The 27,681-nt window shown below is 46.1% G+C and overlaps 2 protein-coding genes across 7 annotated transcripts; one reads left to right on the plus strand and one right to left on the minus strand.

Annotated features, from left to right (window-relative positions):
• Positions 1–74: 74 nt before the first annotated feature.
• On the plus strand, positions 75–8,108 carry KCTD6 (potassium channel tetramerization domain containing 6). 6 transcript variants are annotated; one of them, XM_054640304.2, is made up of 3 exons: positions 75–200; positions 5,389–5,497; positions 6,706–8,108. In XM_054640304.2, exons 2-3 carry the CDS (start codon positions 5,471–5,473, stop codon positions 7,390–7,392), a joined length of 714 nt encoding a protein of 237 aa, XP_054496279.1. In that variant the 5' UTR covers positions 75–200; positions 5,389–5,470; the 3' UTR covers positions 7,393–8,108. The 6 variants fall into 6 exon arrangements, with proteins under 6 accessions (XP_054496279.1, XP_077040437.1, XP_054496281.1 ...); XM_077184322.1 differs by lacking the exon at positions 75–200 and adding an exon at positions 321–464; XM_054640306.2 differs by lacking the exon at positions 75–200 and adding an exon at positions 598–1,553.
• Positions 8,109–9,057: 949 nt separating this feature from the next.
• ACOX2 (acyl-CoA oxidase 2) lies at positions 9,058–26,612 on the minus strand. The gene is made up of 15 exons (XM_054639998.2): positions 26,227–26,612; positions 25,271–25,556; positions 23,924–24,086; positions 21,227–21,378; positions 20,858–20,965; positions 20,092–20,211; positions 19,506–19,621; positions 18,936–19,108; positions 17,691–17,853; positions 16,849–17,039; positions 15,534–15,695; positions 14,455–14,560; positions 12,344–12,561; positions 10,503–10,632; positions 9,058–9,782 (listed from the first exon to the last, which is right to left on the minus strand). Exons 2-15 carry the CDS (start codon positions 25,428–25,430, stop codon positions 9,720–9,722), a joined length of 2,025 nt encoding a protein of 674 aa, XP_054495973.2. The 5' UTR covers positions 25,431–25,556; positions 26,227–26,612; the 3' UTR covers positions 9,058–9,719.
• Between the last annotated feature and the right edge of the window lie 1,069 nt (positions 26,613–27,681).

The following is a 27,681-nucleotide window of genomic DNA, read 5'->3' on the forward strand; positions in this document are numbered from 1 at the left end:
GCCGGGCGGCCCCTGGGCGGCGGGAACGCGCGTCCCGGCCGCGCCCGTCCGCCCCGCCCCGTCACCGACCGCCGGGGCGGGGCCCGCCGGGACACTCCCCCGCGCCGTCCCCGCCCGCGCCGGCGGCTCCGCTCCGGGCTCGGGCACGGTCCCCGCCGCTGCTCCCGCCGGGCTCCGCCTCAGCGCCGAGAGCTGCACCCGTGAGTGCCGGGGCGGGCGGGGGGCGCGGGGCCGGGCCCGGGGCTGCCCCGGCTCGGGGGGCGGTGCGGGGCGGGGGCCGCGGCCGCGGATGGCAGCGCGTCACGGCGGGAGCGGGGAGCGGGGCAGGTGCCGGGGTCCCGGGGCCGTGCCCGGCCGGGCAATGGGAGCGGAGGCCCCGCGTTCGCGTGGGGATGGGAGCGGTGTTACGGGTCCCGTTCCCGGTCGGGCGCGGGGGATGCCCGGTGGGAGCGGCGGTGCCGGCGGTGAGCCCGGGCAGGGAGGCGGCGGGACCCGGGCGTTTGCTCTGGACCGGGAGGGGAGCGGGTCCTGCTTCCCCAGCGGGAGAGGAGGCAGAGCTGGGACTCTGTTGTGGGGTGGGGGTCAGGCCGTGGGCTCGCGGGTCACTTGCGGGAGAGAGGCAGAAGGGGTTAATTCCCAGCATCTTTGCTGAATCACGGTGATCCGGGGGAGAGTTCTTTTATCACCGTCTCGTTGGCTCTTCTGGGATGGAAACGGGCACTTCCCGGCTCCTGCTGAATCCCTGGACCCCACTCTGCACTTTCAGGGGGGATTTCTGTCCCTTGTTGCTGTCACTCCTTGGTCTGTATGTGTGCTAAACCCCATCTGTGTGCAGGGATGCTCTGTGTTTCTGACACCTGCCCGCCGCCAAAACTGTTCAGAGACACGTTTCCTCAATGGAAAAGCACTGGTTAATATCACATAAGGAAAGTACATGGATAAACCCCAATTATTATCACAGGTCCTGGAAGCCTGAGTGCCCTGGGTTGCTTCAGCAGGACCAGGCTGGGTATTAGAGTCCTCCTTTGAGTCTCTTATAGGAGGACCAAAGTCGTACTGGGATGTGGGCTCTTCCAACAAGAAGCAATTGAAATTCAGGTGTGGAATCAGGGCTTAAAACAGGATGTCATAGAGCTCCTTGGGGAAGGGATGGAAACTTTAGGAGCTTGGAATTTATAGTGAAGCAATTAAACATAAAGGAGTGAAAATGTTGAGTGGCTAGCGTGAGCGTTTTTCCATCCTGCCTGAGGTAAAGACTGAGTATTAGTATAAAACAACCCAAGAAAAGCAAAAGCTAAGTTAACTTCTAATAAACTGCATTAGTCATGATAAACTTGACATGTGTAGAAGGCAGTAGGTGCTTTCTTTGGTGAAGCTGATCTGCTGAATTGCCAGAAGATTTGATAACTGGTTGTTTTGAGAACGCTCCTCCTCCTCACTCCCCTGGTTCGGTGGCACAGAGCTGGAACTCGGGGTGCTCTGCAGACCATCAGCTCACTGTAGTTTGGTGCAGAACAGTCAGCACTGGTGCTGCTCAGTGTTTGTCAGTTCAGGTGAGTCACCAGTAATTTACAGGAAGAACTTGCCTTTCAAATTTTCTGACTGGCTGGGGAAGAGAGAGTTTGTCCCGGTGCAGCATAACTGTGCTGGTGGATGGAGTTCCTTCTCATCTTGAGATCTAAGTGTGAGAGGTAGGGAGCTCACAAAGGGGGTGAGTAGCTGAAATGCCAAGTGTATGTCAGAGTCTTTCTTACCTTGCTCTTTTTCATTTTTTAAGTTGCCATTGCTTAGAATTCCTTCCATCTCTCTATTGACATAGGAATCAAAAGTAACTTTTGATGCTCTTGAGGTTAAACAGTCTGTGCTGTAATATTCATACCAAACTGCCTGTGAAAGATTATTGCCACAAGTAAATCCCTTAATTCTTTTGTTTGAAAAACTAGGTGAGGAACATTCAGAGCAAATCAGGTAGTCTGTGCCTCTTGACTTACAACAGCTTGGTGTATTTCTGCTCCTCCTTGGAGTAACTGCATGTTGCACCATAGCAGGGCTCTCTCCAGGAGTGGTGGTAGCCTGTAGTGCCAGCAGTGTGGATGCCTGGCAGGGCTGCTGGCATGCCTGGCCTGGCCTGGCCTGAGTGTGTCTCTGTCTGTGTGTGTGTGTGTGTTTTCACAGGTGCAGACGTTCATCTGACTCTTAAATGCTTTCTTTGAATTTCAGTTTGCAAACTGGTTTGCAGCTGTTTTCTGGGAGAAGCCCTGCTGGAGTTAGTGGCACTACCTGTTGCAGCAGTGTTGCTGATAAACAATCCTGTAATCCTCTGAGTCATAACAAATGAAATAAGAGCGAGCATTTTATAAATGCAGGTATCCAGTTTGGTGTGTCGAGTATAAAGTGATGACCTGAGTGCTTTTCTTGCTTCTCACTGTGCCATTCCAGTTCTGGCTGTGCTGGGCTGTGGCAGGAGCCCCAGTGACCGTGTCACTGCTGGTGTCCCCTCCCTGCAGGCAGAGCAGTGTCACCACAGCAGGACTGTGGTTTGACACCGTCCCTGCACTTCTGCTCCCACCAGAGAGGGACATCCTGTTTGGCTGAACTGTGTCAGCAATTTATCTGACTGAATTTCACTTTAAATATTCTTTTGTGGTTATCAAATGTAGGCTGCCTTGGGATATGACTGTGTGTCATCTGTAATTTGCTGTCTGGACAGGAGTGGCTGTGTTGGCAAGCTTGTCCCTGCGTGCAGTCCATTGGTGTGTGACACAAGGACAGAGCTGGCTTGAGGCTGCCTGTGCTGGGGGATGGATGGAGTGTCTGCCCACCCCCTGGTGATCACTGGGTCCCATTCAGGAGGATTTAAAGCATCCTTGAAAGGGCACATGTCATGGAGGGTGTCCATCCCTAGCCTTGTTGTGGTGTGGTTGGTGAATCCTTAGCTCAGGTTGTACCCAAACTAAGCTACTTTCACCTGTGAAGTTGTCTGGAAATTCAGAGCTCCCAGGAAGCTCTGATGAGGGAAGTAGTGAAGAGCTGGGATCACACTCAGGCTTTTTAGGATGGGCTCCTGGTATCTCCTTTTGTGTGGCACATCTCGCTCCAGCACTGGTTTGCCAGGGAGGTCTGTGTGTGCCTTGTGGTTCTGGGTCCCTACACAAGGGTCACAGAGATTTCTCCATGCCCCTTCTATGTTGAAGGCTAGGTTTGTTCCAGATAATTGCTCTTGTAAATTTTTCACTCTGGTGTTACACAGCAGTGCTGTGATCAAAGATTAAATCATGCCTTTGCACCGGCTTGCAGTGTCATCTCTTTCTTTCCCTGGTGAAATGGGAAAGATTCATCTGTACTGGACTTAGATGCTGACCAAAATAACATCATATTCCCTAGTTAAAATAACACTGATGGACATCTCTGCCTTTGAAATATTCTGGATGTGTAATTTGAGTTAATTTTATTAAGACTGCAGATCTCTTCTGTCATGATTACTGGTGAGGTTTCTGGCTGGCTGCATCATTTCACTTTCAAGTGAGTATCAGAAACCTGTACCAGTCTTATATGGTTTTAATGCATCTGCATGTTATCCTCCTCTTGTACTTGACCAGAATAACACCTTCAATTGCTAGAATTTAAAAGGTCTGGTCTTTTGCTTAAAGTTTACAAACTGTACTTGAGTGACAATTCAAAAAAAAACCCCAAAAACCAAAACCAAACCAAACAAAAAAAAACGCCCCCAAACAAACAAACAAACAAAAAATACTCACAAAAACCCCCAAAAAACCAAAACAAAATTAAACAAAAAACCAAACAGCAAAACTCTGAAAGAATTGACTTCTTGATTTGTGAGCAGTTTAAAAAAATAATTACAGAGGTTGGCAAAAGAGCTGGTGTTCCAGGTTTATCTGCTGCTGGGGGATGTGCTTTAATGTCCTCTCTTGAGGCATACTCTGTCTCTAATTTGTAAAAATAGGATCCTGGTATGACTTGTTCTGTATCTTAGTATTCCTTAGTCTTCTGTTGTCTGACCTCACTATTTTCATATACTGATTTTGTTTTTTTACTCTTTAATCCACCTGAGAGGCAGCTGGGGCTCTGCTTGTGCTGCTGGGTCCCAAGGACCTGACCTGCTGGACACTGTTTTGCCCAGGCTGTGGATTTGGGCAGGGCAGCAGGGCACAGAGAGGTGGGATGTGCTGCCTTGTTCTGTGGTGAATGAAACTCACCTCATTTCCTAGGAATGAGAAGGGCAAGGTATCCTTTTTGGTTGGGAATTAACTGTGAACATTGAGTAGTTTTGCAGTATGGGGCTCTGGCTTGGCTAAATCTTTGTGCTGCCTTTAGCTGGGTGGCTGCATGTTGAAGTTTGTTAGTAAAGAGGATGGGACCAGAAGTCTTGGGAACTGTGTGGTCTTTTTAAGATGTAAAAATAAACAAAGCTGAGAAGCTCTACCCTACTTAAAACGGGCTGACCTAAATTTTCAGCAGTTCTAGCAGAGAGGCAGGCTCTGGGCAGGGATAAAGGCTTTCTGATGACTGGCTTCCCTGTCCTTCCATGGCTTGACAAGGTTGACAGGCCACCTTTGGCACATCAACACTGGACTCTGAGGTCATTCACTTCCCCCTTCTTGAGCTGCACAGCCTGGCTGTGCATTTGCCTTGTGCTCCTGTGGACAGTCTCCTTGTTATGCAAGTCAACAGCTCAGCATCTTCTGGGAAGTCACAGCATGAATCTCTTCTCAAATTGCTTTTGTTGGAGCGTGTTGACAGCATGTTAGATGTCCTCTGGCTTGTCCCTACAGAGATTGCTTTTGAGAGTAGGTGTCTGGGAAGTCCTTTCATACTCTTTGTCTGTAGATTAATGTTCTTGCTATCAGTTGCAGTTCTCCACTACTGAATTATTAATTCTGCAGTGAGGGTTTTTTTATTCTTGGTGTTCATTGACTTTCATGCTTGATTTATTTTTCTGAGCAGTTTGAAACTGGAGCATGGGAATGTTGACTAATATTAACAGATCACGTGTGTGACCTCAGAGGTGGCTAAATAAACTTTTTTAATTGAGAAAATGGCATCTGTCTTTCAAAGTACTCACAGTTTCCCAGGTGAAAGGTTGCTTGTGAACATGTATTGCCCTCAGAGGCACATTGCTTGTTATTCAAGAAAACTGGGGTGTTCAGGCAACTGGTGGAGTGGTTACGTGTGCTCCAGAGGCAGTGCTGTGGGTAATGTGATGGGAGAAGGAGGGTTTGCAGATTCTCCTGCTAATGTGACTTTGTAGCTGAATGCTTTCCTGGCAGAGAGCCTGCCTTTGATTGGAAAGCATTCCCCTTGGTGTTCTTGTAGGTACTGATGGTCTGCCATGTTTTGTTCTGTGTTTGTGTGTGCTTTTTCCTGCAGGGAGATAAGAGGAGAGGAATTGTGTATCCTTTCAGCAGCCTTCTGTTAAACTTGGAATACCACAGCTCAAGCACGTGAACAGATGGATAATGGAGACTGGGGATATATGGTGAGTGCAAGTGTGCACTGTGCACCACAGCTGGGCTTCCAGGGTCCTGCAGCAAGAATCCTTCCAGATCTGCCTTCTGTAGATCCAGAGCTTCAGTCATGAGAGAAGGGAAACTATGCCTGTTAAAACAGCCTTACAACAGCTTACACACCTTCCCTGGAGTGCTGAGCACCTCCTGTGCACTTTGTGGGGAGTGCCCAGGTTCACATTTGCTGGGGACAATCAGCCAGGACTGAACTGATGCCTTGAGCTCACTGTTACCATTTTCCTAACACAAAAGCTGAAAATAGTTTATGCTTTTTGCTTATTATTTTAAGGACTTCTGTCATTTTATTTATCAAGAAAAGTATTTTTCCTTGTAAACCTTGTCTCAAACTAGACAAGCACATCTTATTTTCCTCCCCTTCTCATTCTGCTGCCATGCATATGTCTCTTTTCTCTGGCTGGCTGCAGTCCTGGTTGTTAGAGTTGATGGCCAGATGGGATTTATGTTCCTTTCTCTCTTGCTTCCTCATGTGCTATCTGGAATCTGATGCAGACTGGTTTGTGCTCTTCTCTCCACTTCTATGCAGCACGCTAATTTGTTAATAAATATTTCTTTTTAGAGTTAAAAGCTGAAAGTTCTTTTTCTCCTTGCCTGTTTTAATGAAGCATCTGAGCCAAAGCGTGGATTATTTTGATTGTGAGCTCTTGGTCCTATGTTTAAACCTGCATTGTCTTCCTCTTTTGAGGGATAAAAAGACGCTTAATGTTTGTTTGGCTGATTTTTTTCTTTCCTTTTTTTTTTTGGTTTTAGTTTTGTTCTAGAATGAGAGACAGATTGTGAAAGTAAGGAACATTGCTGGGCCTCATTCTGACTAACTTGTTCTTCAGGAAATTTCTCTGTTCTCATTTCCCCATCTGTAGAATAGGAAAAAACTTGCTGCCCGAATGCTAAACTTGATCCTGCGACAGTAGCTCAGTTGTTAAGATTTCTAAAGCATTCTGGAAATGTCCATTCTGCATGCTAAGTATCATCCTGTCTAGTTGCCAGTTGTGCCTTGTTGCTAGGTGGCTTGGATTTGTTCAGGTTTGAGCAGCCCTTAGAGGCACTGAACAGGAGAAGTGTGATTCCCCCAGTTTTCCAGCAGTATTTGCAGTGTGTATCAGCAAGGTGATCAAATCTTCTTGTTGGGGCTTGATAAACTCTGCAATTTCTCTCTTTCTAGATGACTGATCCAGTCACGCTAAATGTGGGTGGACACATGTATACGACCTCCCTCACAACTCTAACGAGATATCCTGACTCAATGCTCGGGGCCATGTTCAGGGGAGACTTCCCCACTGCCAGGGACTCTCAGGGCAATTACTTTATTGACAGAGATGGACCACTTTTCCGTTATGTTCTTAACTTTTTAAGGACCTCAGAGCTCACTTTGCCACTGGACTTCAAGGAGTTTGACCTGCTCCGGAAGGAAGCAGACTTCTATCAGATTGAGCCCTTGATTCAGTGTCTCAATGACCCCAAGCCGCTGTATCCTGTGGATACCTTTGAGGAGGTGGTGGAGCTGTCCAGCACCCGCAAGCTTTCCAAGTACTCCAACCCGGTGGCTGTGATCATCACGCAGCTCACCATCACCACCAAGGTCCATGCACTGCTGGAGGGCATTTCAAACCACTTCACCAAGTGGAACAAGCACATGATGGACACCAGGGACTGCCAGGTGTCCTTCACCTTTGGGCCGTGTGATTACCACCAGGAAGTGTCGCTGCGAGTGCATCTCATGGAGTACATCACCAAGCAAGGCTTCACCATCAGGAACACCAGGGTCCACCACATGAGCGAGCGTGCCAATGAAAACACAGTGGAGCATAACTGGACTTTCTGCAGACTGGCACGGAAAACAGATGACTGATTCTGACTCCACAGGAGCCACTTCAGTGATTAGCAACTTCATTGGACAGTGAACCCAAGAGAGTCTGGATTTTGACTAAAGCAACAATATGGGCTTTTTTTATACGACTATTTATTGTTTATCAGTGAGGACTGGAGGAGTTTCATTCTCTAGCAGCTCTGTTCTTTTGTCCAGTTCAGAAAAAAAAACCGTGCATGTGCCTGTTCAGTCAAGACACCTTTTTGTTTGAAAGAGGGAGTCCGAAGAATCAGTACAATAGGGTATTTTGTGTCATTAACACAATTCTCTGACTCGACTCAAAGTGCTAAAATTACCTCTTGTTTAAATGGTTTCTAATCCATCTAATGCTATGACACTGGGAGCAAGAAACAAAAAAGATTTTAAAATGCAGTTGGGAAGAAGCTGCTATTGTGTAGACTAATTTAGTTTCTAAATCAATAAACAGTATTGTAATATTCTAGGAAAACAAATCCCACCCTTTAAAAGTACTTGATAAGTACAGTTTCTTACAGTTATGACAACTGTTTCTTTCTATGCATATAAATCAAGCAACCAAATATTATCTGTAGCCATGGAAATATGATTACAAATATTTATATTGGATTCTAAATGCAAAATGTCCCTGTGGTAGAATTCATATTTTTAATGCCTGGTGCAATATTATTCCCAAGTGTAATGCCTGCCAGAACAAGCTAATAAAAATGTGAAATACAGAATACTGTTTTGTATTTTCTTTTTGTCTTTTAGAATTCTCATACTTAAAAACCCAAACCCAACCAAACAAAAAACCTCCCACCCAAATCCTGTTTTTTTTGTGTTGCGGAGTATTTGGGGTGTTCTGGTAGGGCCCTGGATTCTTCCTTTAATGATGTAATTTGTTCCTTTTTATGTTAATCAGTTGATAAAAATGTCTTCATTATAGACAAAGCTTGTGTTCTGAAAACTGCTTTAGATTGATAGAAAGATGGCAAATATTTGTACTGACTAAAGGGGTAGGGATGGAGGGAACACAGGGCCTAAATACTTGTAGCTGCCAATAGAGTTGCCTGGTTTGTCAACACTTTATGTAGTGACTTTATAGATATAATTCTTACTGCAAAATGCTTTTTCTAGTGATGTTCAAGTCAAGGCACTCAAATGCTGTGGCTTTACTCAATTTCAATACAGACATTTTCTACTTATCCTGGTCCCTTTGTCATAGTTATTAATAGAATTTCTGGTTATGATCTAACTTGATTGCAGCTGGGAGTAAGGGAGTTTGTATCTGTTTCATGGAGTAGAGGATCCTGTTCTCCCATGAAGTGCTTGTCCCAAGTAGGTGGGAGCTTTCCATCCCATATCTGGTTCTGAAGGCTGTCTTGGGGGTATTTCTCTGTCATATTTTGTCTCTTCCTGTTCATACATTGTAGGTTTTTGACTTATGTAATAAGAGGCAGCAGTGAGAGCTTTATTCTTGCTCAGGAGGGAAGAAAAGCAGAACTGATGAAGCTCAGGAAAAGTTGTTTCTTTCTTGCAACACGTGGTAAGAAATATTTGTGTTAACTGGCATTGAATTATAATCACAAGATGTTCTTTGCAACACTTAATTTATGAGCAAATTAATGACTGGCCTGGATCAGCTTGCCCTTTCCATAATTATGAAGTATAATAATTAGAGAAGCAGTATTCCAAATAATACACTTTATTGGAGCTCAAGATTTATAGAAATGAGCAGCTCTATTAATGGGAAGGTAAATTCTGCAGACTGGAGCTGACATCAGCTTTGTCTGCATCTTCATTAGGCAGGAATATTCCAGTACTGAGCAAATCAAGAGCTATTTTAATTGTCAAAACAGATGCATTTTCTAATATAGTTTCTGATCAAAGAGAACAACTTGTTCCTAAAAACAAACAATCATGATTTCACCATGGATTTTTCAGTAAAGTTGGTTGGTTTGGGTTTTCTGAAGGCACTATATAGATACAACACACTGAGAGAGGGTTCACAGTGTGGTGTTGCTTTTGTTTTTGCCTCAGTCATCACATAGTGGATTTAGAAAGAGAATAAGAAAGTCAAATGAGAATTTTGATGCTGTCAAGACACTTCAGGATAGAAAACAGTGAACCCTGGACCATTCCTGACTAGATTGTCTCACAGCAGCAGGTACCACTCAGCGCTGTCGGCATCTGTCTAATTGCAAATGGCTGGCTGAGAATCTTTCATACTTGTTGTAACTGCAAGTAAGCAACTGATTATTAATTCTGATTAGTCATTACTGATGCTTCATAAATGTACTGCTGCACAAAGAACAGGAGGAAATGTGTCCCCTTCACTTTGAACATGTTCTTCATAATTTCGATAGCGTGTTGTGCAGAAGTGGCTTCAAATACCTCTCGTAGGCTGGGCTCATCTGTTCAGGAAGAGAATGTGGAAGGAAATTAATGGCAATTAAGAAGGAAAAGGCTGGTTTTTTTTTCTTAAGAACAATCTCTGAAATACATAAAGCTGCACTACTTAAAAAACAACCAACAAACCAGCAGCTGCTTCAACTATGTCCAAGATCTTTTTCCCTATAATATGTGCTGTCCTTCATAACCAGCACACCACACTCCTCCCAAAGGGGACAGCATACTATTTAACCTCAGAAAATATGCTTGGACTTGAATGTTTGCTGAAGGCAAATTTTGTGTTCAACTGTGGAATTTCAAGGGGATACCCATTACCACAGTAAAAATCTCACTCAAGGCCAAATGAGTTTTCAAACACAGCAATACATATTTACATCACACAAAATTTTTACATTGCTCCACAGTATGGATGAATTGAGAAAGGAAAGTGCTAAAGACCATGAAGAATCAAATTGCCTTTTTTAACACTTATACTCTTTCTGGTTAAACATATTTAAAACCCCAAGTTTTGCACTAGTAGAAAGCATTAGTGTATAGAAAATACCCTGCATTTACTGCTGTTCCATAATATGTAAACAGACTTTTATTTTAGCTTATTCTGTACAATGTGATACAAAGAGGAATTAAAAGCTCTTGTCTCTTATCTGTATTGCTTTTGTTAGAAGAGAAGCAGTTTCTGCCCTGGCTGCTGTGGAGGTTGCCCAGCTGTAGTTGATCCCTACCTGGTTGGTGGGTGATTTCTGAGCCCACTCGTAGAGGCGCTGGTAAACCTGCCCGTCGTAGCTGCCCAGAGCAGAGTTCAGGCTCTGGTCTGTGAAGTCAAAAGCATCCACCAATGGCACAGCATCCTTCCTACAGAGCACAGGAGTGACATTCCTGTTACTGACAGGCTGCTGCTTTGCAAGATGGGAAAATAAATCAAAGATAAACTTGGCAGTTTCCAGGTGTCTCGTGGAAAGCTTGTGCCAGTTTTCCTCCTTGTCTTTACCAGGGGGGTGGAAATCCTGTTTGTTGGGATTCCTCAGAGACATCTCTAGGTGACCCTGCCTTGGCAGGGAGATTGGACTACATGATCTCCAGAGGTCCCTTTCAACCCTAATAATTTTGTGATTCTGTGATGTTCTACTAATGCCCTGAGTTGTCTGCACTGCTGAATGGGTATTTGCAGGGTTTTCACCCTGGCTCCATTCCTAATTCAGGACTCACTTAAAGATTTTTTCTCAGTAGTCTCTACCAGTTCTTTTGATTTTTGTCTTTCTTTCATTTTTCTTATGCTGTATGTGTGTCTTATAAAATGGAGTAAGGTTCCTACTAGGTTGATGTGAAGTTGCTTTGCTGATCTTCAACCTTCATCCACCTTTCAGTATTTCCACTATCTCATCATGAGGTGCTGAGCTCTTCTATTCATATCTGTAACAGCAAAACAACCCTGACCCATCCAAGGGCCCATCTACTTCCAGGGGCCAGTGTGACAGCATGGAGAGCCAGAGCACAGGCAGCATCTCCTAAGCAGGCAATGGTTTCTTTTTCCTCATCCCTCCATCATCCTGGGTGTAGAAAGTTGTGCTGGCTGTACCTCACACTTGAGGTACTGGGATGCAAAGTGGTTTACTGAAATGTCACCATTTCTATCTTCCAGTTCCTTTTGGGGAAGAGCTGTCTGAGGGTTTGGGAAAGGCTGGGTTTTTGCTACAGACCAGGAAGAGTGGTTATATCCTTTTTACTAACTGTAAATATGTAAATACTCCATTCTTGAGTCCTGTTAACAAGGCATGGACTAACACAGAAATTGCAATGAATTCCAAAGACAACATGTTAGGCTTCTGAAAGTGGTACGATAAACTTACCAATTAATTCAGATTCTGTTATCAGTTCTGAAACCCCTTGCTGTTTGGCTCAGCCCTGTTCAGCCCTTGCTTATAGAGTGTTCTTGTTTCTCTCCAGGTGGTTTAGGTAGAATTTTAGATACAGTAGCAACTCCTCTGCACCATAAGTTACTATGTTCTAAACAAACAGCTGAACCCTTTGTCAAAAAGCCTCTGTGAGTGTTGTGGTAAGTGAAAACCTTAACTCAGAATTCACAGAGTTGGTAATAAATGGAGTAGAGCAGATGCATCTGAAGTAGCTGTAGGCAGGATTGTTTGGGTACCAGTTGCAGCTCAGCCATGGCAACAGAGGAGGCTGTATTAGCTGTGGCTTGAGCAGATTTTGCAATGTGTGATGGGTTGCTGTGGCTGCCTCCTGCCAGTGTGCTCTGACTACATATTTTCCTGCTTTCACTCCACTGCAGATGGTAGAAAGTGTTCATGACTTCTTCATTTATAATTTAAGACTTTATGTTACAGAACTTTAGAGATTGCAGAGGACACTGGGGTCTGTTTTGCCACGAAAACAAGCTCTGAGTAGATGTTTCAATCAATTTCTAGTACTGCCAGGCACTGGAAATAAACACTGAATGAGATGAATTGACTGTGGAGATGTTGCCATAGGTACAGCAGCACCCTTTTATATCTAGCCCAGGGATAAACTGGAGAGCTGTGTGTGTCCTGCCAAAGCAGCTCACCGAATGACAGCCAGGAGGTCCAGGTAGGCTGCTGTGACCATGTCCATTTGAGCTCCAGATGTGTATCCATCATGCAGGAAGGCCCCTGTGTTTGAGAAGATCCCATGTAGTGCAAAGAGGTCACAGAGATGTTTCATAATCTTCTGGATGCCAGCCTTGGTCTCGAGTTTTTCCACAGTTTCTGCAAAGTTTTTCACTGCAATGTAGTGGCAGTGAGCCTGGAAAACAAATGCAATCAACAGTGAATGCACCTCAAACACTTTAGTAGGCCAAATGACTCAAATGTTCTTGCAAAGAATATAAAACCTTTTCATTTCCCTGGCACTTCTCCAGTCTGTATCCTTTGTTTGCTGGGTGACCAGGCCTTTCACATTCATGGCTTACAGCGACAGCAGAAGACAGAATGTGTAAACAGTCAACACCATGGTATTTGTAAACTCCAGAAAACTGCTTCAGAAATCATGATGATATTTATTCTAAATAGTTCTGATCAATATCCCAAAGAGTTTATGTGAAGGAAACACATTGGAATGTGCTTGTGTTGTAAGTGAATGTTGGTTGTACATCAACAGGAGAAAACTTCTGTTGAAAGCCTTGGGCTCATGGTACTTTGGGATCAGTGTCTACAAGGCTTCAGCTCTGGAAACACCATTGTCACAGAAGAACAACCAAATTTACCTCCCACTTTTGTGTAATTTTGGGGTCACACACCAGTAGAATGTCTGACCCACAACAGAATATTAGCAGAGGTGGAGAGATGCATTAATTAGGCTGACTCTGGCTACACTGACACTGCTGGGGATGGTTGCTGGTGCTGGGATCTGTGTGGGTTCACTCCCCCACTGCTCAGTTCCCTTCCAGCTGCAGGTGTAAGCATGGCACACCTGCACTGCAGCCTTTCCTGCAGCCATGGTGAAGCAGCAGAGGGGGAGGCCAGTGTGGAGTGCAGAACCTGCCTGAGAAGCTGAGTGGCCCTGAGTGGGCACCCAAGCAATTCACTCAAGCAATTAACCTGGGTGGAGACTGCCCAGTGTCTGAGCAACTCAGCTGAGAGCTGGCAGGTGTCAGTTCAGAGAGCTGCCATGCCAGATGTGTGGGTGAATCTCCAGGGAAGGTATGGAATAAGAAGTAAATACAGAACTGCCCCAAGAAAGCAGCAGTACATCAAAATTTTAAAGTTATGGGGAAAATTCAAGAGGTTTGGAGACTTTTCCTGTCCCTGAAATACTTAAGAGTCTTTGGGGGCCCAGATTCCATTTTCTGAAGAGACTACCAGCAGCACTGATGATACCACAGCCAGCCATCTGCTTATGTTAGGCTCTTCAGAAATAGTTAATGATGTTAAAGTAAGTTGGGGAAGGGAAGGGAAGGCCTTCACCATAACTGTAGTGGAATTGCACTTAATTGCATATTAAAAGAATTTTGGTTTTGGAGATACAGCACTATCAACAGATTTAGTTTTCGTTAATATTTAGGGCTTTTCTCCCCTCTTTTCTGCTTAATTCTGTATTAATTCACCCTTGTTTTAGGGAACAAATGCTGCTGTCCCAATGCTACTTCAGCTGAAAGCATCTCTTATAAATTTGATTTATCTTTCAGCAGTAGTTAACATTGCACTTATCACTGGTTTTCACTCTATTCCCTGCAGTTGTCTTTCCAGCAGATGGAAGAAGTTCCAGGCATGTTTCATCCTTGCTGTGACTCCACCAGCTTTCAGTGGAGTGGCTTTAGGAAGACTCCTCTGGGCACCATAAATGCTGGATTCTTATAAAAAGATGAGTGTTGGCTGGAGATGGTGGGGTTTTGGTCCAGGACATGGGAGGTCTGATTCTGCCAGTAGTGGCAGCATAACTGTGAATGTATTTTTTCCCCCTTTCATTTCTCCTAGTCTTTTTCTATCTGGCCTATACAGACAGCAAATTTTTCAGATAAGGAATTGCTTCTTAATACAACTTTTCCACCATGCAGACCACAGTGACAGTGTTTGTGGTGTCTCTTAGATGCCAACAGGAAACAATAAACAGCCCTGAGGCTTTAAGCTAATCATGCCATTTCTGCTGCATATTGTTTCATAAAGACAAACATCAGATAAGCAGATAAATGTTGCTAACCTTTGCAGCCTGCACCAGCTGCACTGTGCACTGGTTCCATGCATCATGCTTTTTGACTCCAGACTGGATCAAGTCCTGTAGTTTTGCTGCTGTGCTGCTTGTGAGCCTGGAAAATTGAAAAAGCACAAAGCATCTTGTATGTGCATCCCACATGCATGAATTTGCACTTGGGAGTTATGTGTGACTGAAGTGCAAACTGGCATTTCTGACATCTGGAGTTACCTACACTCAGTATGAGTGAACTTAGATTATGCAAAACCTAAGTATAAATTGTGGGAAGAACCCAGACCACCCTGGTCCTGAAGGATTTCTGCCTTCTCAGCTTCCAGGGTAGTTTACCAGGGGTTTGGCTGAGCCTTTCTTGGGTTATGTGTGTGTAAGGAGACTTTGCAAAACAAACAGTAATACTGGACTGCTGTCACATTGTGTTTCTCCTTTTCTACACAGGAATTCAAATCCTGTTCTCATTGAGGAAGCTTTTTGAAGAGTGGCTGTTTTTACACTGGTTTTTATACTGGTTTCAATGACAGCAGGGTTGTCTTTTCCCCTGATTTTCAGAGGTGGCACCTATACAGCCCATAATTGTGTACATAATTCTGAGACCACTCATGATATAATTTTTATTTATGTTGAGTTGCTGAATGTGTGTAGTTAAAAGGCTACAGACAGAATGAGAGGCTCTGTTCTTGCTGTGGTGTAAACTGAAAACAAACATCACTTTCTCAGGTATGTGAAATGTTAAGATTTTAATAGAATTGCTCAGGGTCCAGTAAAGATTTTACTGGATGGCAACTCAGTGATGTGGTCTGGGATTTACTTTAATAGTGCCACCAACTCTGTGAAAGGTAGTTGTTTGTAGCACATGGCTTAAAAACTTCTGAGTGTGAAAGCTTCATACTGAACATCTGACATGGCTGTTCACCCTGTGCAGCCTTCCTTTTCTTTTTCAGGAACAGATGGTACCAATCCTAGTTTAACTTGTTTTATTTTACCTCCCTTTTCAGCAAGGAAGAAGCAGAGCTCTTAACACATTTCTGATGTCAAAGAGAGAAATTCTGTCTCCCATCCTCTGTACTGACCTGACTGCCACGTGTTGATAGGCCTCAGTGTAAATATCTGGACTGAGAAAATCCAACTTGTTCTTGGCTGGACACTTCCCATGTTTCACTGCAGCCAGATAAGTGACAGATGGTGGCACAGGCTGGCCAGCACTGGCTGCCATGAAGCACTTAATCAGGAACCTGGGAAGAGGGTAACAGTCAGAGCAGGGTATGGTGATGATCTCCTTGCAGCAAACAGATATGCAAAAAGTAAAGTGGGCTCAGGTGAGGAGCAGCAAGGTGTGACCCATCCCAGCAGTGGCCCAGAATGGACTTGAACAAGTAATGACCTTTTGTTTTGTATGTTACTCACAGTAACCTGATCTGTGGTGGGTCTCAGGGGGGGGCTGTCTGCCTTATTAAATACTACAGCAATCCATAATGATAATTTTTTCAGCAGAAACTTGCTGTGCCTATTGGCAGTCTCAGCAGTGTAGTGATTAGATACAGTATCAACTTTGCAACCTGAGTCTCAGTGCTCTGGAGTTTTTATGGTGATTTGGTCTTACCCTCTGTGATCCCCAACACAGAGTCACATTATGTTAACACATGAGACCCATGCAGAGAGTTTACAAGGAGCATTCCCCACTCCCTTAGTTTTTTGGTACCTCTGCTATGAGCTAGACTGGCCAGGTCTGGAATTAAAAGGTTACAGCATTTCTCTTGACTTTGCTGTTGATCTTGCAAAAAGCAGTAATGAGTGCAGAAATGTCTGCATGGCAACATGGAGCTATGTGGTGGCTCTGACCCTTGGAGGTGCCCTGGTTTTCTCCTTCTAGTAAAAACATACATTATTAAAAGTTCAAGCAGCTGTAGTTTCTTTACCCAGTATTTCATCTACTCTTGATAATCATGAGGTCTGCATGTTTCAAGGAAAGTGATGTTCTTGGGGCATGACTCAGCCACTTTCAGTATCCAACAACTTTGCTTTCTCTGAATGACCCCACTTTACCAATATTGCATTACATGGCACCATGGTCACATTGGTTGCTTAAAAAATTACCCACAAAGCTTTGACAGCAATACTTTCCTGTGCTACCAGGCAAAGAGGAAAATGAGGTTATGCAGAACAGCACCTGCATACGTCCCCAAACCAAAAATAGAAGAGATAATCCAGTTCCCACACACTTCCATGCTTGTTAGACTGAAGGCATGAATAGTTTATATCCTGAGCTGTATTTTTAGATGGTGCTGTGAGAAAGGAGTAGCTGGTTTTACTGGTTTTGGAGAAGAAGTGGTAAAGGCTGAATAAATGAGGGGGCAGGCTTTTAGATGAACACATTTGAATTGTTACCTGGCAGTTTGCAGGAGCAAAATGGTGTTTTCCCCTTCATAAATACAAGAGGCAAGTATTTTGGTATACAAGGAAGGCAGTCCACTCAGCAGGGAGTAGCCATGGCCCCCACAGGCCCGGAGACAGATCTCCACTCCTGCCGTGCAGTGCTGAGTGATCATGGCTTTAAAACCTGAAGATAATGCATGGAGCTGTTAAAAAAAAAGAGAGAAAAAAACCAGAGTATTACCAATGGAATCCTCAGAGTAAGTTCCCTTTTTAAATTTTGTGCAGTATCTGGGTATGAAATCCCTGTCAGGTTCCCCTTTGAATGCTGGCAGCACCCAGTTCCCTGAGCCTGACCTTTGGTGTCTCTCTGGGATGCTGTACATGCTCCTGCTGGGCACACTGTAGTCAGTTTATGCATTTTTGGGTTTCTCTCAGCCAGTTCTGGCTTTGGCCACCTTTGTTCAGAGTGTGTTTTCATTTCAAGCACCTAATTGCAAAATATTCTGTTCTGTTTAAAAAGTCCCATTTTTGGTTTTGGCTCAGATGTTCGTGCGTGCGCACTGGAGCTGAAGTTGTGTAATAACACTTTGTGCCACCAGCTACTTGGAACGAGGTTCTGGACATGCTTTTCAAGGACTTTTCACTCTGCAATGGTTCCCAAAACAAAAAGTTTGGGGTGGTACAGTGAATGCTGTTGCTGACTGGTTGCAGATCTGGGACACGTCATTGGAGCAATTAGTGCTTCCCCTTTCTCCAGTTCTCTAGTGGTGAGAGGAATACTTGTCCAATTTGCTAAAACACTTTAACATTTAGGGAACAGAAGTTCTGTATGAGTTAATCCTGCTGCAGCTCACCTCTGGCAGCATGTCAAAGTTCTTCTTCTGGATCTCTCTGTACCCCCTGTCGAATAGCTCCTGCAGGTAGTCATTGGTGAAATGAAAGGCATAGGCAGCTGCCAGCTGGGGCAGCAGTTTCTCTTGCTGAGTCTGGTAGTCAAGGATTTTTGCTTCTTGTTCCCTGTTGGAAGATAGCTGATGAAGCAGGGAAAGTATGGACATGGGCATAGCTACGGTTACTTTACCTGCTGCAGAATGAAAATGGCATTTTTCATTACCAAGAAGCAGTGTGTGCACAAGACTGAGCTGACAGTGTGGCAGCAAATCTGTCCAGCTTGCAGAGTTGTTGGAGAAACAACCCAGAGTTGTTGGAGAAAAAAGCCTAACAGTGTAGAAAAAGCTCTGTGTGGTCAGTCAGTGCAGAGGGGAACAGGGACTGCAGGAGAGGATGAGAGTGAGGCCTTCAAGGACAGCAAGTTGTTAGGTGCTCCAGAAAAGGCAGTGGCACTGCACCCTAATAAACTTTGGCTTTTTAAATGGAATCTTTGTGGCCCTGTGCATAGAAATGTTTCCCTGAAAATATTTGAGTCTGAATTATTTAAAGTTTTCTGAGCTGTTTTTGGATGTTCTTTATCACTTCTGTGGTTGGTACATTTAGGACTTCTGTCAATGGAACTGGACATTACAATAGTTCAGCTGCTGTGCTCTTCTGTTTGGTTTGTGTTTGAACCTAACCATGTTTTTTCACGAGGATCTTTCTGCTTTTGAAAGGATATTTAAATGGAAATCTTTGTAATGCATTCAAATTAACTTATTTCTTTAAAAATAATGGGGATTCAACACTGAATACAATTCAGTGCTTAAAGTTTGGATATTAGATTTCTGGATGTTGGAAGGTATTTTAATGTCACATTCATTAGCAGGGCACTATGGAATAAGAATTCAGCAACTTGTCCACTTTGTCTGGATTCTGCTCAGTTAGGGGATTACAGGGGAAGGCCAGTTACAAAAGAGTAAGTTGCCTGTGTGAGCCACTGACCTATTCAAAGTATGAAACTTATCTTGGAAAGAACTGTAAACATTCTCTTGTACTTTGACTGAAGCTCGTTAGTGTAAATAATGGGGAAGCATGTTTATCATGCCCTGTCTGGGCCAGGAAATCAGCCAGTGATGGGCTGAAAGATAAGACGAAGAGAAGAAATACAAACTGGTGTGGGGGAACACAGGGTACAGTTCCCTTCCCAGCGGGATGCATGGCATTACCCAGGCTTTAGCTTGGACTGGCGGCGAACCACGGAGTAACGGATGGCGATGGTGCACGCCTTCTTGAGGGGAATCAGAACCTCGTCCGAAATGAGGGAAACGCGCACCGTCGTCATGGTGAAATAATTGATCTGCTGGGACCCCTGTCTGACATAGGTGCCATCTGGTCGAACCTAGGGCAGAGAGAGGCTGTCAGGTGCTGCCTTGGTCAGTACTGTTGTGGACGTGTAATCGCTATGCATGGAATAAAATGGATATAAAAATCCTTCATTGAATGCAAACAATGCTTTTATGTATGATGGATGAAATACATCCATTTGAAGAGACAAACTCTTACTGTTTGTGGCAGAGGTAGGTTCTGCCTGCCCCATGATCCCCAGCTTCTGAATGTGGAATTCTTGATGCCGACTTTCATTTAGGATTCAGGTACCTTCTGCCCTTGCTAAAACCTCAGAGACTTGCTGACACTCAAAGGAAGATTTTTGTCCCAAATTTAGACAGGTCCCTGTTGTCTCTCTGGCTGTGGAATGAGAGTCTGACAGCAAGTTTGTGATGTGAGTCCACACGTACCTCACAAAACTTGCTCAGCATGTTCTCCCTGGGGACGCGCACGTTCTTCAGCAGGAGGTATCCGTTGTCAATGTGCTCAAAATTCATTTTGGGACCGATGTCTCCTGCAGTTATGCCTGCAGCAGGAGAAAACACAGCCTGCTTACTTCCACTTGAACTTTTTCCTCCCCATTTTGTGTCAGGATGGGGACCTCCAAAGAAGGGCACGGTCAGCTCTGCTTCTTCCCCAGCTTGGGTGATCTTGCCCGAGGGGTGAAACAGGCATTAGAATGCCTTGTAGTAGTTTGTTTCCATGATCCATTGACAGATGGATCTGTGCTGGCTGGGGTCAGAACTGAGGTGTTAATGCAGAGGTGCTCAGAGCAGCCCAGGCTTCTGCTTATGTCAAGGGCTTGGTCTGGATATGGCTGAAGAAACGTTAAATTTCCCTTCGGATCAAAAGGTTAATGATAACTGCACCTTGGCTATCTCTCTTGGCTTGATTTTGGCAATTATAACTCACCCTGGGCCCAGTGTTTTAGAAAACATTTAAGGGCAAAATAGGCAGAGCACCTGCACAAGTGCTGCAGTGTCTGGGGTTATTTACCTGGGCAGAGGGAATGGTCCTGAAGGCTGCGTATCTGCACGATGAAGGGATGGATGCCATAGCACTTCCCATGGATGTACAGCTGAGCAAAGACCACTGTGTGGGTTGCTGATCTTCCCACTGTGAGAAGAAAAACAGCCCCATTCCCTTAAGACAAGGTACAGCACGAAAACAGTTAAGAGAGGTCAGTACTAGTTATGTGTTGGGTCTTAGGTATGGGTCAGCACAACCTCAATCAGCCTGCTCTTAGCTCTCAGAAGTTGCACCATCATTCTGCCTCTGTTGCTGCCCATGAGGCTTGGATTAACAGTTTTGTAACAGTATGAGAAAAAATAAACAGTTTGAGCTAATGTAGTCGTGAGAGTGGGAAATGCTGTGGCTGTTGCAGTGACTCCAGTTATTTTCTCTGAAATACCTTCCTGAAGGGAGCAAAGAATTTCACACTTGAATCCTTTAGGCTGATGACCTCCCTGCAGTTTTTGGTTGTCTGAGTATTGTTTAAAAAGAAGAGAATATTTATTCCTGCAGAGGCAAGAGCTTTCCTGAGTGAAGTTATTCAGCCTGCAACACAAAGGTTTTTGTAGATGATGGTGGCTCCTTTGTGGCCTTTGAACTTGGACAACCTCCTTTCTCTTACTTCCTTGTCCATGTGAGTATCTTTTATTGAAGTCTTCTGCTAGCACCTGGACCCTCAAACACAAACTTAACCAGGGCAGATGGAGTAACTGAAGGAGGCAAAACCCAAGATATTTTGTGTGGTACTTACTGTCTCCAGGCCACCACTTCATGGCAGAGATCTTTGGTGTGTTCAGTATAAACTCCTGAGTAGCAGTATCAAAGACTGCTGTTGTTTCCAAACCCTGAAGATAAGTGCCTTTAAAAAAAGAAATTTAAAAAGTATCTATCTATTTATCTATTTCCTGGTATATCACGGGGATGGAGAGAGCAAAGGATCCCTGGAAGCTGGCTGTGGGTATTACCAGGGTTTTGTGGTTACCCTTCTGATGAGAACCATGAACAAGAACCCAACCACTCCCGTCCCAGGAAAGGATGGACAGTGTGGGGTCAAATTCCCATGGGAATCTGGGCTGCAGGCTTGTGTCACAGAGAAAAGCTGTTTTCCCTGCAGCCTTACCGTGTCCCAGTTCAGTCTGGGCGTAGCTCCCAATGAGCTTGTGCTGGGTGGCGAGAGGAATCCACTTGGCAATCTGTCTGTCCGAGCCCAGCACTGAAATGCTTCTCATGAAGACGCGGTGAAGGAGGAACGCGACATCTCCTGACAGTGCCCTGCAGAGAAGGCACAAGGGCAGTTTTTCAGGGGATGAAGTTACAGGCATGTGATGAATGAGGCAGTGGCACTGCAGCGGTCACCAGACAGTACCACCTGCTGCCTTTTGATTTCTGCCTTGTCATACCTTGCCCAGCACCCAGCATCAGCACAGTGTTGCAGGAAAAGTGCCCTTCCAAGCTGCTTTTGTCTCTTTCATAACAGAGTTTGCATATGTGTCGCTTGCTCATTTCACTTGGTCTTGGAGGAATTATCTGTTCTGAGTAGCAGATGCTGAGCTAAAAGCACAACCCAGCTCCAAAGCTCCTGACACTCTGTGAGCATTTATATTTTTATTTTACTTCAGAGGATTTTTTTTCTTGATTATTTAAGTCAGATTTTGAAGCTGAACTAAAAAGAAAGAATAAAACAGCACCCTACTTGAAAAACCTCAAACCCTAGCAGTTTACTGTGAGGCATATTATACTGAATTACACATGTAGGTATCTGGGACCTGGATCTCCTGAACCTTCCCATTCCCATTCTGGAGAAATACCATGGTATGTTGGATTTGTTGCTGTGCTTTTTGCTGTTTGTTTGCTGTCAGTGAACAATACTGGGGTTCATGGAGATTTGTTCTGAATTCAGATGTTATTTTCTTGTAGAAAAATGAAAATACATCCAAGTAACCCCTGGTCCTTCACCATCTGCACACATCCTAAAAAGCACTATTCCCTTGGGAACTTGGGTACAGTGATTTCCATGGTGCAAATGAGAAATTTATTTAAGCTTTTTTAGTGTGTGAGAAATAATAAGAAAACATGAGGAATATAACTATATCCCTCTTCCTGGGATTCCTCAGAACATGGTTGAATCACCTCACAGATATAGGTACATGTACATGTGAGTGCCTGTGCTGTTCTCAGCAGCTGAGTGGCTGTTAGCACATTGCTTTACTGCAGTGCTCTAGAGAGCATCTCCTTTCACATAGATACCTTCTGTTGTTAACAAATGACTCTGACCTTTCTTTTATACTGGCCCTGAGAGAGAATTAATCATGCTGAAACAGTGTGGGGGGGAAATATGAACAAAGAAGTTAAAGGAAAATTGCTTTGATTAACAGAAAATGACTTAATGAATCCTTGGCAGCATGGCCAGAAATAATATTCCTTTACTGTGATTTGAAAAGCTGGATTTTAAATTGTATGAGTGATTCACTGTGCCTGGCACTGGGAGCCAGAGTTCTGTCATAAGAGCTTGGTGCTCACCTGGAGTTCCATCAGGCAAGAGCTGCCCTGCCAGACAGCTCTGCTCCTCATCCAGCAAATGGGACAGCACAGGGCTGGTCCTGACACAGCCTTTGGCATCAGGGGGCCTGATAAAAGCACACCTGGGTGGGATGTTTTTTGTACTGAGGGAGCAGTAGAGAGCTGCTTTTTAATGGGAATATAATGATCAGGTCCAAGAGCTCTTGATGGCACATTTCCCCCTTCATTAGTTCTGCTTGCTGTAAGTGGTGAAGAGCTCAGCATAAAAAATGATCATCTTTCATATGATGGGGTCAACTTTTTAGCAGGGCCTGCTACCACAGGGCAAGGGGTGATGGTTTTAAACTAAAAGAAGGTAGATTTGGACTAGACATAATGAAGAGCTCATTTTCAATGATCATCGTGAAACAGTGGCACAGGTTGCCCAGAGAGCTGGTGGATGCCCCCTCCCTGTAAACATTCCAGGTCAGGCTGAACAGGGCTCTGAGCAACCTGATCTAGCTGAAGATGTCATTGCTCACTGCACAAGGCTAGATGGACTAGATGACCTTTAAATGTCCTTTCCAACCCTAACTGTGCTGTGAGTCTATGAAATGCCAAAAATTGGTTCTGAGTGTCAGCAGTGCTGTGTAAGGGACAGGCATTGCCCTTCAGAGTGACACTTCTGAACTTGCACCTTCCTACTGGGAATGTGACCCCACCAAGCAGACAGCGTGCCCTGGGCAACAGCCTGCCAGGAACTGACTGAGCAAAGGGGAAAGGAGGGGCAAGCAATGGAAATGTGGAGCTCAACCCCACACAAAGTGTTAAGAAAACTTTTAAAGGAAAGGACTATGAAAATACTTTATTCTCATTTACCTACAATCTGAGGTTTTTTTCCTTTTTTTTTTCTTTAATAAAATATGTGTTTTCTAGATACACAAAATGTAATCTTTAATTTATTTAGAAGTCAGTAATGTAACTGAAACAGCACCACTTCCAATTCTGGTTCTACATTTAAAAATGTCTAAGGGGTGAAATGAGAGCTGCAGCACAAGTAATGAGATTGTTGAAGTGGAAATCTCATGTTGTGGTTGTGAACTGCTTGATCTATCACACTGTACCCATGTGCTGCTCTCTGAGAAGTTCCCAGTCATGTACCACCATTTTCCCTTCTCCTAAGTGTGATGCTGAAGTAAAAGCCTGCAGCACATTTTTATCCAAACCTAATCTGTCAGCTGTTAGCCTTTCACAGCCTTTGCTAAAGCTGATTCTTTAACAAAAAATTAGTTGTACATAGAAAGAAAAATGAAATCACCTGTAAATGTACTTATATTCAGGTCCATTCTCAGTCCATCCCATCTCATGCATCTTTTTCTGGAGATGAACAGCCTTCCTGACTGCTGCTTCATACCTCTCATTCTGGGTCTGGAAATACTGATTTTCTCTGCTAAACACAGGGTCAGATTCGATAGCTTCCACTGCAAAGCAACACAGAACAGTTGGTTCTCCTGGGGCTGGGGAAGTGGAGGCAGCGCCTCAAGCCACATTTGGGGAGAGCAGGCAGGACTGGACTCATGGATGCTGATGCTGTGATTTTCAGGGTGCTTGCAGGCAGGTTTTGTTTTGCCAGTTCTGGCTCCCAGAGTTAGTCACAGCTCACTCTGAAAAGCAGTGGGTTTGGGGAAGCACAAGGGGAACTGAGTGGGCCTGGCAGAGGGAAATGGTGGCTCAGTGGAAATGGTGACCCTGCAGGGTAAGGCATCCTCCCTGGTCAGGGTGGGAGAGGTGACTTCTGGCAGAAGATGCCAAGGATCCCTCGGCCTCCAACTGCTGTGAGAGCAGTAAGGGCTGTGGTGAGCTGCATTTTGCCCAGGCTGTGGTGAGCTGCATTAGCCAGAGGGTGGATTATGGCTGGAGCCTGCTGGGTGTCCTGCTCGGGATGTTACCAGCCCATTGCACTGTTACACAACAACTCATAGTCACTATTTCTGTGTCAGTTTGAACACTCCCCTTGTCCATTTTGCCTTAAAACCTTGAGTCTATTCATATGGAAAGTTATACTGAACTCCAGTGGCACTGTGAAGAGGGCAATCCCAGTGGCTGTGCTGTTTTCCTCTGGTAAGTGTATAATATGGATGCAGTTACAGAGACAACAGTGAGAGTTTTTTCCCTCTATTTCTTCTGAGCAACAGTAATTTTTTGGCACACCCATCATGACTGAGAGCAGCTCAGCCTGGTTGAGCCAACCCACGCACGAAATTCCCCACCTGGATGAGCCCGACGTGCCAAGGATGAGAGCTGGCTGTGGTTCACACGTGAGGTGCATTTCTGCACAGCAGCACCAGCCCCTGCACACACTGCCCTCACACATGGATCCTTGACCCTCAGTTCTTGTATTCCAGTTTAACCAGCCTTGCCAGAGACAGGGGATGGGAGCAGGGAGGAGGAAAAGCTTCAGACAGCAGGAGTGGCTGCGGAGGAGTCGTATTGATTTACATGAAGAGAAGACTCCAGCTCCACACTCCCACTTTTTAAAGAGATGGGGGATAAGCAAATGCCCAGGAGCACAAACCCCACTGTGCTGCAATGGAGCAGCAGAGCAGCAGGACACAGGCATGGCCTGTGCCAGCCCCCAGCAGGGCCTTGTCAAAGGGTCACTCACCCACTGCCCTCCGTATCTGTGTCTGCTCCACGCCGCCGTCCAGCAGGGCCGTGAGCCTCTCCACGCTGAAGGAGGCTGTCTGCCGCTCGCCGCCGAGGTCGGGGTTCACGCTGCCGAGCACTGAGCCCTGACAATGCTTGCTGGTCTCCAGCAGAGCCATACCAGAGCCTGCGCTGCTCTGCAAAGGGACAGGGCTCCTCTGGCACTGGCACCTGTGTCACTGGATGCCTGATGGAGGCGTTGGCACAGCGAGTATGGTTTTGGTAGGTTGGCCAAGATGTTGCACCTGCACAAGGGTTGCGTGAATATTTAGGCACTCCTCATTGCAATAGACAGTGGAGATTTATGGCACTTCCAGGAACTCAAACTGCAGGTTTTGTGACATATTTTAAAACATAAATATTTTTCTTTTCCCAGTCTGTCCCCAGTATTCTATGAAAAGTTAATGCTGCAATATCCCACTGCTATGTGTTAATGTTTATGGGAGTTTCTGGCCCAGGGCTCACAGGCACTGGTGGCCCTGCCTGTGCTGCCTCTGTCCTTGGGGCTCAACCCCTAACCCCATGTTAGTGGGACTGGTCGCAGGACACTAGTAAAAACAAAACCGTAGTGAGTAGAAAACAAATCAGATTTTTCCTCTGAAGAGGCTGCTGCCCTTCCAAGCATCAGATTACTTTAAGAAATACAAACTCTGGAAAACACTGCAAATGTGTTATTAATTCCTGCTTTTTCTGATATTCAGGTCTTTAGTCCAAGGTGTCTTGCTGCAGAGAGAAAAGCCCCGGGGCGGCGCGGCGGGCACCCACGGCCGGGGTGACCGGGCGCTGCCGTTGAGCCGTCACGGGGAGCGCGGGGCTGGGCCCCGGGGCCGCCTCGGCCTCAGCTTCCTCTTCCGTGCTCCTGCGGGAGGAAAATGCGATTCCTTTCTCTCCGTGCAAGCGCAGTCCCCCACGTACCTCGTCTCAGGCGTCCTCCGTGGAGCCGTCCGGCTACTGCCTCCTGCCTGGGCCGCGGCTCCCGAGCCCTGTGCGGGGACCTTGTCCCCGGAGCCGGCGCCGCGGGCCGCGGGTGTTCCGGGGAGCGCTGACCTCTGCAGGCAGGAAAATCCCAGCGCTCGGAGGGCTCCGCGCTTCCAAACGGGGCTGCTTGTGATCCGCTAAGGGCAGCTGGCGCCTTGGAGATTGCTCTTCCAGCTCCGTCCCCGAACGGACACCCTGCCCTTGTCCTGGTGTTTTAAATTTTGGTTTATTGTTTTCGTAGCCTGCTCCGGGTGCAGAGCAGCACGCTTGGGGCTGGCGCTGCTCCTTGCCCGGAGCTTTGACGTGCTCAGCGTTTCCCCAGCTGTGTCAGGGCACTGCCCTCAGCCCTTCCCGCAGCTCGGGGTGCAGGGCCGGGCTGAGGGGCTCCTGCATGCCGGGGGCCCGAGGGAGCCTGACACGGGGATGGGCTCCCTCACCTTCGGCTGTACTGAATGTCGGGGGCCCGAGGGAGCCTGACACAGGATGGGCTCCCTCGCCTCCGGCTGTACTGAATGCCGGGGGCCCGAGGGAGCCTGGCACAGGAATGGGCTCCCTCACCTTCGGCTATACTGAATGCCGGGGGCCCGAGGGAGCCTGACACGGGGATGGGCTCCCTCACCTCCGGCTGTACTGAATGCCGGGGGCCCGAGGGAGCCTGGCACAGGGATGGGCTCCCTCACCTCCGGCTGTACTGAATGCCGGGGGCCCGAGGGAGCCTGGCACAGGGATGGGCTCCCTCACCTCCGGCTGTACTGAATGCCGGGGGCCCGAGGGAGCCTGGCACAGGGATGGGCTCCCTCACCTCCGGCTGTACTGAGCCTGTCCCTGCTGGGCAGGAGATGGGAGCTCACACCCCTCACACCCCGCTGATCCTGGCTACAGCAGGATGAGCCTGAGGAGAGGAATCCAGCAGAGGATCCCCCCTGGGCACGGCTCATCCATGGGCCTGTGCTGCCGCTGCGGACTCACGCTGGAAGCTGCTTTGTCAGGGAACGAGCGAGGTACAGCGCCTGGGGTTCACATTACAGAAGGCTTGCTTTAACATGGGAAGTTAAGCAAATGTTGGGACATCGGATGTAGTTTTGAGTAACGATAATTTTAAGCCTGGAGCTGAGTTTGTTGAACCAAGCCCAGCAGCCACGAGGAGCAGCAGTCAATGAGAGCAGCCAGCTGCAATGCAGTGAGTGCCTCATGGGCAGTGGACAATGTGTGTGGGATCACTGGTGATTAAAGATGCCTTGTGGCCCCATCCCACTCCCAGAGTGACAGGGTGTCCTAGGGATGTGCCAGTTTCTGCTCTGTACTGCACAGTGTCTGTCCCACAGTGACTCGGGGTCATGAGTGGTGGGGAGGCAGTACATCCTTCTGAAGTGCTCTGTGGGGTTTTTCCAT

Source organism: Agelaius phoeniceus, chromosome 11, assembly GCF_051311805.1.
Source record: "Agelaius phoeniceus isolate bAgePho1 chromosome 11, bAgePho1.hap1, whole genome shotgun sequence".
NCBI lineage: Eukaryota > Metazoa > Chordata > Aves > Passeriformes > Icteridae > Agelaius > Agelaius phoeniceus.